The sequence below is a fragment of the Rhinopithecus roxellana genome, chromosome 6 (genome assembly GCF_007565055.1).
Source record: "Rhinopithecus roxellana isolate Shanxi Qingling chromosome 6, ASM756505v1, whole genome shotgun sequence".
NCBI classification, from domain to species: domain Eukaryota; kingdom Metazoa; phylum Chordata; class Mammalia; order Primates; family Cercopithecidae; genus Rhinopithecus; species Rhinopithecus roxellana.
The window spans coordinates 96,426,106-96,440,764 of record NC_044554.1 but is presented as its reverse complement, the minus strand read 5'-3'; the positions used below and the strand labels follow the sequence as shown (position 1 = coordinate 96,440,764).

The 14,659-nt window shown below is 40.0% G+C and overlaps 1 protein-coding gene and 1 long non-coding RNA gene across 5 annotated transcripts in view; one reads left to right on the top strand and one right to left on the bottom strand.

Annotated features, from left to right (window-relative positions):
- The window catches only part of LOC104681249, a 46,498-nt gene extending 34,189 nt beyond the window's left edge, over positions 1 to 12,309 (bottom strand). Inside the window, exons 1-2 of the long non-coding RNA XR_750554.1 lie at positions 12,096 to 12,309; positions 10,781 to 10,899 (exon numbers count right to left, since the gene is read on the bottom strand). This is a non-coding gene — a long non-coding RNA (uncharacterized LOC104681249). The remainder of the gene's footprint in view (positions 1 to 10,780; positions 10,900 to 12,095) is intronic.
- The window catches only part of GTF2I (general transcription factor IIi), a 111,934-nt gene that overhangs the window by 64,236 nt on the left and 33,039 nt on the right, over positions 1 to 14,659 (top strand). For 3 of the 4 annotated variants that reach the window (XM_030933066.1, XM_010387488.2, XM_030933067.1), the window contains 3 exons: positions 1,077 to 1,139; positions 12,177 to 12,287; positions 13,612 to 13,677. In XM_030933066.1, coding sequence (XP_030788926.1) covers positions 1,077 to 1,139; positions 12,177 to 12,287; positions 13,612 to 13,677 — 240 coding nt within the window. The remainder of the gene's footprint in view (positions 1 to 1,076; positions 1,140 to 12,176; positions 12,288 to 13,611; positions 13,678 to 14,659) is intronic. The other variant, XM_010387489.2, reaches the window with a different exon arrangement.

The window sequence follows — 14,659 nt, the reverse complement described above, 5'->3', positions numbered from 1 at the left end:
AATCTTAAAAGTCCCCCAGTAGAGGCTGGTTTCTCCAAATTCAGTTATAGAATTAGGGTTTCTCCCTGGAATACATTTCTCTCAGAAATACTGATATGCTCATTTTAAACCGTTGGTTACATTTCCCTGTCAGCTCTTTTTATAGAAGATTGTGTGGGTGAATGTTGTATGCTTTACCGTGTGGAGGTGGATATTTTCTCTGTGACAGAGTTTTCAGTTTTGAATAGGCGGGATTTAGAACAACAAGACCTGGGTAATAGATCACAACTTTGCAGTACGAGGGCTCACCGCCTTGCAGCCCCGTCGGCAGGTACTGCATCTTGAAGACTGCGTTTTTAGGACATTTTTACTGTCATCTTCCAGTTTTAACAAAGTTGAATCGAATCTGGGTTCTGGCCTTTATTCCTCTACTAATAAGTAAACATAATCTTTGGCAAATCAATTAATCTCTCAACCTTTGCACAATGAAAGAGAACTAATGAAAATACTCTCTAAGCTTCTAGCACTAACATTCTGATGTACGTTTGTCTTGTGTAGGAACAAATATGAATGAACTTTTTAATTTTCGAAATATGTTGCATACAAAGCCAGAGGATATAGTCCTGTGTGCACTTGTGACACTGAGTCTCTTGATAGGAAAGTCTCCATTACAAAGCCTGGGTTGTGGTTTTATTGAACAGTAGAAACCACTCCTCACATTTCTGAAAGGAGAGAAGAAATTCTAACCCAAGTAGAAAGCATTTGTTTCTATCCGAGCATCTTCTAGCTGTGGCAGGAAATTCATTGTGACTTTGTCAGATCCTCATTCCTCCAAGACTATGGGATTTTTTTGAGTCAATTTCTGCAGGTAACATGTTATTATCTAAATTTTTCCAGAGTTTTTCTAATTTTTGTTTTGTTTTATCCCTATTTGTAATGAAAAGGGTCAAATTTTAATTTCATTAATATGAAATGAATTAAAATGCCAGTGAATTTTTATAGTAGGCTGCTTTTGGAGTATCAAATCAGTAAAATGTTGGAACATATGGAAAAATGCTTAATAATGAATGTCATTTTAGAATTTTATTTTTTTCAAGATTCTACTCAACATGTCCCTTCAGAAACAAGTGAGGACCCTGAAGTTGAGGTGACTATTGAAGGTTAGTTATCTAAAAGCCTTGATTCCAAAGTTTACTTCTGGTCATAAAAATATTTGTCACATTCACATTGCTAAATATGCATTTCATTCATTTTGAAAGGAGACTTGTGGGACGAATACATGTGTTTGTGTGACCAAAGCAGCCCACTCCCCAGCAGTGCACCCCAGTGCTTTGGGAGTTTTAGATGACAGAATGAAGCCGTGAGAATTAGCACTGGCCTACAGGTGGCCCAAGCTATCCTTGCTATCAGTGGGAATTGAAAAGAGAAAAAGAAAATTATGACCAGACTTGATACACACAAAAACAGATTCTATAATCTATGGGGTTGTGATAGAAGAAGGCTTATTTGGAGCTGGAATCCCTAATTTCTAATTAAGTAAAGTGGAGGAGAAAGTGTTGATAGTTTAGTGAGTAATTTTTAAAGCAAGTCCCCCCGCCCCCGACCCGCAAATACTACTTAGAGGCTAACATACAATTTATCTTTCAGAACTGTTATTTTACAATACTCTTCTATAGCTAAGATTGCTTCAAACCTAGTTTTTTTTTTTCCTCCAAAGATAAACATGAACCTGATCAGCTGAGACAGTTTATCCTGAATTATTTGAAAATTCAGCTAATAGAATTATTAACTATCAGTTCATATTAATAATTATTAAATGAGCATTGCGTTTTTCCTTTTAAATTAATGTCTCACGGCTGGGCACGGTGGCTTGCACCTGTAATCCCAGCACTTTGGGAGGCCAAGGTAGGCAGATCACTTGAGTTCAGGAGTTCAAGACCGGCCTGACCAACATGGTGAAACCCCATCTCTACTAAAAATACAGAATTAGCCGGGTGTGGTGGTGCATGCCTGTAATCCCAGCTACTTGGGAGGCAGAGGCAGGAGAATCACTTGAACCCTGGAGGCAGAGGTTGTAGTGTGCTGAGATCACACCATTGTACTACAGCCTGGGCGACAGAGTGAAACTCCATCTTAAAAAAAAAAAAAAATTAAAATTAATGTCTCACAGTACTTTTATAAGTTTCTTCTCTTCAAAGTACTTCTTTCTTGTGGTAAAACGTGAAAATGGTATAGTAAATTGCACAGTGGAACGTTTTCTTCACCCTCATTCTGCTCCCAAGTCCCAATACCGAGGGATGTATGTCAGCTTATTGTGTCTACTTCGAGAAATAATTCAGTATATATCTTGATTTTTGCAAAAATACACTGATGTTTTCAGCACACATTACAAAGCAAATTTTAAAATATCACATATTCCATAGGCCTCCCCCTCCCGTAACTGTACATCTTGGTACTTTATTAGTTTTTTTCTAGCTGCTGCATAACCTTTCTTGGTTTGCTGTCTATCTCTCTTTCTCTCTTAATAACCTGTCGCCTACTGATGTCACTTGGTTATTTCTAGTGTTTGACTACTCCAAACTACTCAACGTGTCTGTCTTCATTGCTTCTAAAATATAAGTCCATTAGTAGCTTCCACCTAATATAAGAAATCTTTTCATACTTCATGTGTTAATATACAGATTTCTTTTTTCATTAATATAATTTTTCTAATCTAAAACATTTTGAATTGTGTACAGTCTAGCATTAAATAGTTGAAATTTAATTCCTTTTTAGTTATAAACCTCATTAACAGGAAAAAAATTTAAGAACATATAAATATTATAAATACTCAGCTGTGCCCTTTCTATGGCGATATTAATATAGGAGGTTATTAAAATTATAAAAATAAAACTTTTAGGTGGGACTAATAACCATTTTGATTTGTCAAATCTTTTCTTATCTTTTTTTTTTTTTTTTTTTTTTTTTTGAGACGGAGTCTGGCTCAGTCGCCCAGTCTGGAGTGCGGTGGCCGGATTTCAGCTCACTGCAAGCCCCGCCTCCCAGGTTCACGCCGTTCTCCTGCTTCTGCCTCCCAAGTAGCTGGGACTACAGGCGCCCGCCTCGTCGCCTGGCTAGTTTTTTGTATTCTTTAGTAGAGACGGGGTTTCACCGTATTAGCCAGGATGGTCTCGATCTCCTGACCTTGTGATCCGCCCGTCTCGGCCTCCCAAAGTGCTGGGATTACAGGCTTGAGCCACCGCGCCCGGCGATTTGTCAAATCTTAAAGCGGATGGAGGCTGTATTAAAATGGTTTAGAATGTAAATACTTGCTTTTATAGTATAAGACCTTTAAGAAAATCCAGAAATAAATGGCTCATGAACCTGAAGTGTACATCAGTCTTTTGAACTTTAACTGTTTTGGATGGAGTAAAAAATCTCATTTATTTTATTTTATTTATTTTTGAGATGGAATTTCACTCTTGTTGCCTAGGCTGGAGTGCATTGGCCTGATCTCGGTTCACCGCAACCTCCGCCTCGCAGGTTCAAGCAATTCTCCTGCCTCAGCCTGCCTAGTAGCTGGGATTACAGGCATGCGCCACCACGCCCAGCTAATGTTGTATTTTTAGTAGAGACGGGATTTCTCCATGTTGGTCAGGCTGGTCTCCAACTCCCGATCTCAGGTGATCCCCCCACCTCGGCCTCCCAAAGTACTGGGATTACAGGCGTGAGCCACCGCGCCAGGCCATTCATTTCTTTTAAACTAAGACATTGTGCCGTACGCCTGATTTAACGTTCACATTTGTGATTAAGTAGCAGAATTTTGCTATGTAGACTTCTTTCTTTTCAGAAGACCAGTGAAATACCAGGTCTAAGTAAAGTAATTCTTTTAAAAGGTAGCATTTTCCATGTCATATATGCTTACACACATACACATTTTATATATGTACATATAAAAGACATGTATATTATATAGAAATTATATCAACCATTCCTAATTTTTTTAGGAAGATAAAAAATTGTCTCGATATTAACAAGGTCAAGTGAGAACTTACATGCACACCTCTGGTTAATAATGTGTATCGTATATTCTTTCTGGAAAGATTACTTCCAGATGGTGGGAGCTATTTAGATAGCCATAGTTGGGAAATAAAATTTTGGTATATCTTCATAACAGAAAAATTTATAGCCATTGAAATCCTGATAATGTTTTCTAATAATCTGAAAAAAGATCTCTAATATAAAATGTTCAGTGGGAAAAAAACAAATCCTGCCTTAAGAACAAGGCAACTTGAAAAGCAAAAGTGTATCCAGAGAATAATCTTAGTTTTGTTTTGGAAAATACTCGTGCTTGATAGGAAGATGGACAGAAATAAACTGAGATATTCCTGCTTGCCTGGAGACGACTTAATTTTAGATATAAGTCTTTTCACATTTCCCAAATCATTGATAGAAAAGAAAAAAAAAAACAACAGAACTTTGTCATCAAATAAGTCTGTCCAGGCCGGGTGCGGTGGCTCACGCCTGTAATCCCAGCACTCTGGGAGGCCAAGGTGGGTGGATCACGAGATCAGGAGATCGAGACTATCCTGGCTAACACAGTGAAACCCTGTCTCTACTAAAAAATACCAAAAATTAGCCTGGCGTGGTGGCGGGCGCCTGTAGTCCCAGCTACTCGGGAGGCTGAGGCAGGAGAATGGTGTGAACCCGGGAGGCGGAGCTTGCAGTGAGCAGAGATCGTGCCACTGCACTCCAGCCTGGGTGACAGAGCGAGACTCCATCTCAAAAAATAATAATAATAATAATAAGTCTGTCCGATTTTTCACAGTGTTTTTTACCTGGATATCTTCATTTGCAATTATGTGGAGTTCTGAAGTGGCTAATTTGACACTGACGTGGACGTGTTCATGGATACAGGGTCATTACTTAACCTCCTGCTGGTGCGCTCTGAGCTGTGCGCTTCCATTTGTGGCATTTTATTTGTACTTGGAGTCGGTGGTAAACGTTTACGTGACTTAGGTTTGGGAAATCAGCCTTGGACTAATAGAACCGCATGCCTCAGTTTTCGTAAACATCATGACTACATTTCTGGGTTAAGGTAAATTGCTGTCAGGTATGTTATCTCTGATGTGTGCAGAGAAAACCTTATCAGACTTGTTTCAGGTCTGGCTGTCAAGGGAGCACTAAGAACGGTGTAAAAGAGGTTTCTTTCTTAGGGCCTAACTTCCCAAACCTGAGTCACTTACCTGTTACCTGTGTTCCTTCTGCTGTGGCCTAACTCTCTGTTCATTACTTAACCTGATTTTTTTCCCTTAAATTGATTTTAAGTAAATTCATTTTGTAATGAATTTTACATCTTCCTAATAAGTCAAACTCTTTGACTTTTTAAATTTCTCATACTTTGAAAGGTATATGTAAATAATTTCAAATATAATTGACTCACATGACCACACATGGCACACTTACTGTAGGTTTTTTAGGATCTCTGTAATTGAGGAGGTTAGCATTAGAAAACTTTGTGTTTTTTATTTTTATAGCTGTGAATCAGACACTTAATGAATACATAATTATATATGTAAAAATAGGAGTCTCAGAGGAATTATGTACTAAGATTTGAATAACACTTTTTTAGAGTTTCAGTATTTCAGTAGGGTTTATGATGGGCAGTTGGATTACCTACCATCTCTTTTTTGTGGAATTTATGTTTAAGATAGTGGCAGATACTTGGCTGCTGCATTTAATTAAGGACAATACTATTCATATATTCATTTAATCCCTCCACAAATACTGAGCACGTTGTATGTGCCAGGTGCTAAGAATTTTTTTTTGTTTTTTTTTTTGAGACGGAGTTTCGTTGTGTCGCCCAGGCTGGAGTGCAGTGGCTCAGTCTCGGCTCACTGCATCCTCTACCTCCCAGGTTTAAGCAGTTCTCTGCCTCAGCCTCCCGAGTAGCTGGGATTACAGGCGCCCGCCACCATGCCTGGCTAATTTTTTTTTTTTTTTTTTTTTTGTATTTTTGGTAGAGATGGGGTTTCACCATCTTGGCCAGGCTGATCTTGAACTCCTAACCTCGTGATCCACCTGCCTTGGCCTCCCAAAGAACTGGGATTACAGGCATGAGCCATGGCGCCCGCCCCCCCCCCCTTTTTTTTTTTAAGACGGAGTCTTGCTCTGTTGCCCAGACTGGAGTACAGTGACGTGATCTAGGCTCACTGCAGCCTCCGTCTCCTAGGTTCAAGTGATTCCCCTGCCTCGGCCTCCCGAGTAGCTGGAACTACAGGCACATGCCACCATGCCCGACTAATATTTGTATTTTTAGTATAGACAGGGGTTTCACCATGTTGGCCAGGCTGGTCTTGAACTCCTTGCCTCAGGTGATCTGCCCGCCTTGGCCTCCCAAAGTGCTAGGACTACAGGTATGAGCCACCATGCCTGGCCACGGTGCTAAGAATTTAGTAGTGAATAATTTAGTAGCAAATCCTCAGGAGTGTTTTGAAAATATGAGTGACACTTTCTGTCCTTCACTTCTAGGAAACTTAGCGACTATGTTGAGAAAAGGGGGGAAAAAAAAGAAAATACCTACAGCAGTCAATAGTGTTGACAGAAAACTAGCTTGGGGGCCTCTTGGAATTACCTAGGGCACAGAGAGGGGTGCGTTAGAGCAGGTTGGTGGCAGGGGAGATAAGAAGTGGTTGATTCTGGGGAGATTTTGAAGACAAAGCCATCAGGCTTTGCTGTTTATTGTTTAATTCTTGTGTTTTCTTAAATGTCCCTGCAGCACTTTTAAAATTGACATAATTGCCTAGTTTAGCACTTGAACACTTTGTTTAAAAATTTTTATTGCTGCCAAATAGTCATTTAATGAATACCCAATTGTTTATGTAAAGAGTTTTAGAGGAGCTGTAAGTTGTATCCATGGGTGAAAGAATGAATCCATTAGGCCGGGCGCGGTGGCTCAAGCCTGTAATCCCAGCACTTTGGGAGGCCGAGACGGGTGGATCACGAGGTCAGGAGATCGAGACCATCCTGGCTAACACGGTGAAACCCTGTCTCTACTAAAAAATACAAAAAACTAGCCGGGCGAGGTGGCGGGCGCCTGTAGTCCCAGCTACTCGGGAGGCTGAGGCAGGAGAATGGCATGAACCCAAGAGGAGGAGCTTGCAGTGAGCTGAGATCCAGCCACTGCACTCCAGCCTGGGTGACAGAGCAAGACTCCGTCTCAAAAAAAAAAAAAAGAATGAATCCATTAATTTGAAATGTGTAGGGTAATTAATGGCTCCGGGTTTTGATATAGATACAGTACCTGGTTTTGATTGGGTTTTTTTAAACTTTGAATAGACGTCAGATTGTATAATAACACATTACCAGTCTGGTTATGTTGAAGATAAGAGTATCAGAAGATATTGTAACATAGTCTATTTAATTGAGTCACTGGCCAGAATGCAGTGAGAAGCAGCTTTAGCTCTGAAGCCTGTATTATCTGTAGGCATATTCGTTAATATGTTGCAAAAAGGAAGTTGGTGTTTTCTAAACACAAATTTTGAGTTAGGGATGGTGTTGCCAACTTGTAAGTATTGGCGGAGCGCTTTTGTTACTGTGGGTAGCATAACTATTGTAAATTCATGAATAGCACCTTTTGCATATTAAAATATCTTAAAATGGGCCAGGTGTGGTGGTGTAATCCCAGCACTTTGGGAGACTGAATTGAGTGGATCATCTGAGGTCAGGAGTTCGAGACCAGCCTGACCAACATGGTGACGTTCCATCTCTACTGAAAATATAACAATTAGCCAGGCGTGGTGGTGGGCGCCTGCAATCCCAGCTACTCCGGAGGCTGAGGCAGGAGAATTGCTTGAACGTGGGAGGTGGAGGTTGCAGTGAGCCAAGATTGTGCCACTGCACTCCCAGCCTGGGTGACAGAGTGAGACTCCATCTCAAAAAATAAAATAAACTATCTTAAAATATATCTTAAAATCTTTACATTTTGATTATGGAAACACTTAAGAGTTGGGGCTTGAATTTGAAGTATGCTAAAACGTGTGTCTTGTTACACAAAAATGGTTGTTTATACTTTGGAAACAGCAGAATAATTGAAAGAGTAATGCCCAGTATGTGAGGGCAGGCCCTAGAGCTTTAGGTGATGTTTTATGCTTCAGAGTAAAAAGTAATTTTGATCCTTTGTGGAAAGGATTTTAGGTCGAGAAACTCATTTTTTCTTACTTTCTCAAAACCAATTAATTGCAATAAAGAGTTCATTGCAGAAAAAATTGAGGATGTGGTGAAGTTTATAGCTGTTCTGATGCCTGAATGCCATGTTCCGTATGACTTAAAACACCCAAAGATTAGTTTAAAAGTTTATGAAACAGGGTTTTTAAAATAGAATATATGGTGTGATGTTTTATCAATAACTACGTTCAGCTGGATGCTGTGGCTCACACCTATAATCCCAGCACTTTGGGAGGCCAAGGCAGGAGAATTGCCTGAGGCCAGGAGTTCAAGACCAGCCTGGGCAACATAGGGAGACCCCCCCCCCCCCCATCTCTCTAAAAGTAAAAAAAAAAAAAAAAAAAAAGAAAATTAGCTGGGCGTGATGGTGCAGGCCTGTAGTCCCAGCTATTTGGGAGGCTGAGGTGGGAGGATCACCTGAGCCTGGGAAGTCAAGGCTGTAGTGAGTAATGCTGCTGAACTGCAGCCTGGGTGAAAGAGTGAGACCCTGTCTCAGAAAATAAAGTAACTACATTCATCTCTGTATTTGTTAACATTTAACAGATTGAACTTTATTATTTGTCAGTGAAGAAGAAAATGTGATATCCCTGATCTATTCAATATTTTACAGTCTTTGTTGTATTAAAAAAGCACTCTAGTAGATTTGCCATTTTCTCTTTCTTTCTTTCTTTTTTTTTGGTTTATGATCGATTGGATTACCTTCATAAAATCTATTTATGCTGTTAAATCTTTTGTGTTCTAAAATGTTTGCGTGACTGAAAAAGTGAAGTCTTTTCAGTGAGGAAAACCTGTCTTCCCCTCCCCCGGGCCTCAGCTGTGAAGTTTGGATTTGGACTGAGATTCATGGGATGGAGCTCGCCAGGTGTCCGTTCCATTCCATCTACAGCTGTGTTTCCCTTCGCATGTCATTCTACTCTAGCAGCTTTCAGTTTGTCATTCAGTGAATGGTCAGTTTAAATGATGATCTATGAGGATACTTAGGAGACCTTAACCTATAGGGCAAATACTTTTATTTTAGAAGTTACTGCTTAATGTTTGTAAAAAAAAAAAAAATAATAATAATATTAAGCATTTATAATGCCTTGACAGTATTCATAGGTGAAATGAGTGTATTTTGTTTTAACCTTTGGAAGCCAGCATAAAAATACTCTTAAGGTTTCTAAAGTATGTTTGGGAGTTGGAAAATAGGGTTTTTTAAAAAGTATATTTTCAGAATCGAAGTCCAAACTTACACACTTATGTTTTCCAGATTGTTTTTACTTAGGTTGGAACCTTAATCTATTTATAGGGTGTCTCAACCATTTTTCTTTTTTTTTTTTTTTTTTTGAGACGGAGTCTCGCTCTGTTGCCCAAGCTGGAGTGCAGTGGCCAGATCTCAGCTCACTGCAAGCTCCGCCTCCCGGGTTCACGCCATTCTCCTGCCTCAGCCTCCCGAGTAGCTGGGACTACAGGCGCCCGCCACCTCGCCCAGCTAGTTTTTTGTACTTTTTAGTAGAGGCGGGGTTTCACCATGTTAGCCAGGATGGTCTCGATCTCCTGACCTTGTGATCCGCCCGCCTCGGCCTCCCAAAGTGCTGGGATTACAGGCTTGAGCCACCGCGCCCGGCCAACCATTTTTCATCCTTACAGTAATACAAACCCAGGTGACAGCCAAATCGTCTTTCACAGGTAGTTTGTCATTTTAAAATTGTTTTCTGTCCTGGCTCCATGGCTCATGCCTATAATCTCAGCACTTTGGGAGGCTGAGGCAGAAGGATCACTTGAGGCCAGGAGTTACAGACCAGCCTGGGCAACATAATGAGACCCTGTCCCTACAAAAAATTAAAAGAAAAATAGCCAGGTGTGGTAGTTCCAGCTGTTTGGGAGGCCGAAGCAGGAGAATCATTTGAGGCCAGGAGCTCGAGGCTACAGTGAGCTACAGTCATGCCACTGCCTTCCAGCCTGGGCAATAGAATGAGACCCTGCTGATAGATAGATAGATAGATAGATAGATAGATAGATAGATAGATAGATAGATAGATAGATAGATGCGATAGAATGAGACCCTGCTGATAGATAGATAGATAGATAGATAGATAGATAGATAGATAGATAGATAGATAGATAGATAGATAGAATGAGACCCTGCCAATAGAGGGGGGGGGGAGATAGATAGAATGAGACCCTACCAATAGATAGTTTTCTATCAGAAATTTTTTCCTAGATTTGAACATGTTTTTCTAAAGTAGCGTTCAACACATCAGCATTTTACAACGTCATTAATTGTTACTATGATTATGTTTTTCTGAAATAGTATCATTTACAAAAGCACTTTTGTCTTTCTAAGCACATAAATAGGTCCTAAAATGAATTTGTCTGATGTTGGTGACCTCGGTACCATTTTCTCCAGTTGATTGGCATGGTCAGCCCAGTCAATAATTTCAGGTCACTGTTGGCCTTAGAGGAAGAGCCCAAAGGCAGCATGCAAGGGTGCTGGTGTCCAGTCGCCTTCTAGAAGCATTTTCACCTTCCCTTGATTAATACAGAAGTGTCTACAGAAGTGACCCAGTGCGAGCCCGGGCAATGTTGTGTATTAGGCCAAATTTGCATTTCTTACCTTTATGAGAAGCACTCTTGTAGGCTAGTGGAGTTACACACACAGTCTGATCTCAGCTGTGCTGTCCAGAGATACAACACGGTCCAATCAAATAACATTCTCTGAGCCCATTTCTTTAGCTGTAAAACAAGAATAACAATTATACCCATCTAAAAAGATAGCTTATTTTACTCACGTGATCTTGTTTTTCCTATGATACTGTCTTTCACACAATAATTATTTTCTTTACCATACCACATTTGTTTGTAAATAAGAATTTCTTAAAAGGATGTTTTCAGTATTTTATAGATGATGTTTGAGCAGCAATATTAATAGCATGTTACCTGACACTTTGAGGGACTAGAGATGACAGTGGCAGCTGATTTGACCCAGATGTCTCTAATCCTAACGTGAGGTGTATTGAAGGGTCACAGCAGAGTGAGTTGCTGGTGTGTATCCATAAGGAAAGGAGCACGAAACTCTCACGACAGCATGTGTGCTGTGCGCTGTGCTTGAATAGCTGACTGCTCCTTTATACGCAGCCTCTGTGCCAACTGAATCAACGGTATCCCTTTCATAATAATGCAGCCCTAGTTCTTTAAGCCCATACATTTTGCACTTGTTAAAAGTATTTGAACAGGCCGGGCGCAGTGGCTCACACCTGTAATCCCAGAACTCTGGGAGGCCGAGGTGGGTGGATCACTTGAGGCCAGGAGTTTGAGACCAGCCTGGTCAACATGGCACAACCCCATCTCTACCAAAAAATACAAAAATTAGCCAGGCGTGGTGGCGGGTGCCTGTAATCCCAGCTGCTCTGGAGGCCGAGGCATGAGAATCGCTTGAGCCCAGGAAGTGGAGGTTGCAGTGAGTCACGATCGCACCTCTGAACTCCAGCCTGGGCAACAGAACAATTCTCTGTCTCCAAAGAAAAAAAAAAAAAAAAAAACTATTTGAACATAGTTACCCAGTTTCCCTTGCTTATGCATGCTTAAATTTTGTATAAGCTTAAATATATTTTCCATCTAAGCTTTATTTTATCCCCTTTTACTTATTTGTATAATTTTAGGTGGCTGTCTTCATTAAAAGTTTTTTCTTGAAAGTCTTAAAACAATATAGTTCTTGGCAATTTGAAAGTTATTTGAGAAGGGGAAATTTATAATGACAATTCAGATGAAGCAAACTAAAAAATAATGAAGAAAGACAGAGGAAAAAGCAATATTGCCTTGAACGCATTCCAAACAAATACAGTTTCAAATGTGACTAGGAAAAAGCCTGCTAAAGCTCACAATACAGAAATAATTATTGATACTCAAAATAGCTTTCAAGTCCCGCTCACCTTTTCAATGTTGGGAATTGACCAGGAGGTGACTGTAACTCTAAGACGGTTCTTCCAGTGATGACCATTTTCTTTTTCAAGATGATGATTATTCTCCACCTTCTAAGAGACCAAAGACCAATGAGCTACCACAGCCGCCAGTCCCGGAACCCGCCAATGCTGGGAAGCGGAAAGTGAGGGAGTTCAACTTTGGTAAGTTCTCAGCGAAATACGTGACCTTTTCCTTCATCATCTGGACTCTCAGTGTGACTGATAAATGTTGCAACATGCTCTGCAGGGGGAAATGCTTTAGCCTGTATTACTGCATTATAATCTCATCTTTGGAAAGCCAGGAGCATTTTGAAAGTTACATTACAGACATTGTTTAAACATAGTTTGGATTTACCAAAGCATAGGACATTGTCTTGTCTGATGATAATTAGTTGGCTCAAGATTAGTGCTAAAGACTTAGTAATTTATTTCTCTTAGCTTTAAAACCTTTATTTCAGAACTATTTCACCTCTTGGTTTTCTGTTTTTGCACCGTGTCCCTGCGGCTGCTGATCTGTGAGCTCCCAATGGATGATGTATCCTAGCAAGCGACTGAATGAGATATTAGTGGCAAATGATGTTGATGATTCATATTTTGAATAAATGGAACATTGAGCTTGTATACATTTTGAAAATAGTACTTTAATATTCCACTGTGTCATAGTCACAATGATTGGATATGAATTGAATTTTTGTACTTTTTAAATATGTTTTTAAACTTCTTTATTTTCAATTTTTATTATTAATTTTTTGAGATAGAGTCTCGTTCTGTCACCTAGACTGAAGTGCAGTGGCACGATCTTGGCTCACAGCAACCTCCACCTCCCGGGTTAAGTGATTCTTCTGCTTCAGCCTCCTGAGTAGCTGGGACTACAGGCGCCCACCACCATGCCCAGCTAATTGTTGTGTTTTTAGTAGAGATGGGGTTTCACTATGTTGGCCAGGCTAGAATCAAACTCCTGACCTCCGGTGATCCACCTGCCTCAGCCTCCCAAAGTGCTGAGATTACAGGCATGAGCCACTGCGCTTGGCCTGTTCTTTAGCATTCTAAGTTGCAGCTATATATCCGTAAAGTCTTATTTCCACACAATTAAGACATGTTTTAGGAAGTTTGTTAAAAGACCCCTGGAGACTTCTTTATCATGGGCTCCCTTTTGCCATGTTTAATTCGCTTGATCTTTTCTGCCCTCCTGCTTTTCAGAAATTGAAAGGCTAAAAAGAGGTGCTAAATGTTAAAACTTCTCTTCTGGTCTCCCATGAGACTATGAAAAGTAATGGTAAAAGCCGCAGTTACTTTTGCACCAACCTCATAATTCTTAGAACCACCAGCGAAAAAGGGAAAGGGCTTTGGAAAGCAGTAAAATGATATGGACAGTTGGGATGTAAAAATGTAGAAAATATATTGTATGTTCGGTCAGCCCAAGACCCTAGTGCCGCCCCGATGGTAGGGACTTCTTAATGGGAATTAACTTTTGCTCAATTTTCAGAGAAATGGAATGCTCGCATCACTGATCTACGTAAACAAGTTGAAGAATTGTTTGAAAGGAAATATGGTATGTCTAAACAGGAAAATTCCTGTAATGCTTTGTTCGTGAGCATTTACACAATGGCGTTACTGTTCACCATGGGGGTGATGTGGACAAGCCCAGCCCAGGGCTGCCAGTGAACCGTGCCACACTTACTTACACGTCTCTCATTGTAAGGTCCTTAGTAGTGTCTGTCTAAATATTAGAAACAGTCTTTGTTTCTAGATTACAGTAAAGCTAAGGAAAAGTTATATTTCTGTAGTTATCAGCTAACACTTCTTTTAAACTTTCAGCATGGATATTTGGGAATGGATTTACGTATTACAAAGCTCTGGATCTTGGGGATTTCATTAAAAATTATTTTTTTAATTGATAGTTTCTCTTAATGTACTTTGTTAAATCCAGTATTCGCTGAGATCCCCCTATTGTCTCTCTACTTTTATCTTTTTTTTTTTTTTTTTTTGAGACAGAGTCTCTGCAGTGCAGTGGTGCGATCTCGGCTCACTGCAACCTCCACCTCCCGGTTTCAAGCAATTCTCCTGCCTCAGTCACACAAGTAGCTGGGACTACAGGTGCCTGCCATCATGCCCTGCTAATTTTTATATTTTTAGTAGTGATGGGGTTTCACCGTGTTGGTCAGGCTACTCTCAAACTCCTGACCTCAAGTGATCCTCCCGCCTCGGCCTGCCAAAGTGCTGGCATTACAGGCATGAGCCACCATCCTGGCCACTGCTTTTATCTTGATGTATAACTGAGTTGATGCTAGATTTCAATTCCTTCTTTGTCCTTTTACTATTCTATCCTACAGCCACCTTTATGTAATGATGAAAGAAATTCGCAATTTATTGTCATTTTTATTTTTTTATAAAATATTTAAAATGACTTAAAAATAAAAGTCATTTTATTTTTATCATATTTATTATCAATTTTATTATCATCTGTTATTACCATTTTTATTTGGATGACAACTTTGCCATTAACTAGCAAGCTGTAAAATTGTATGATATGC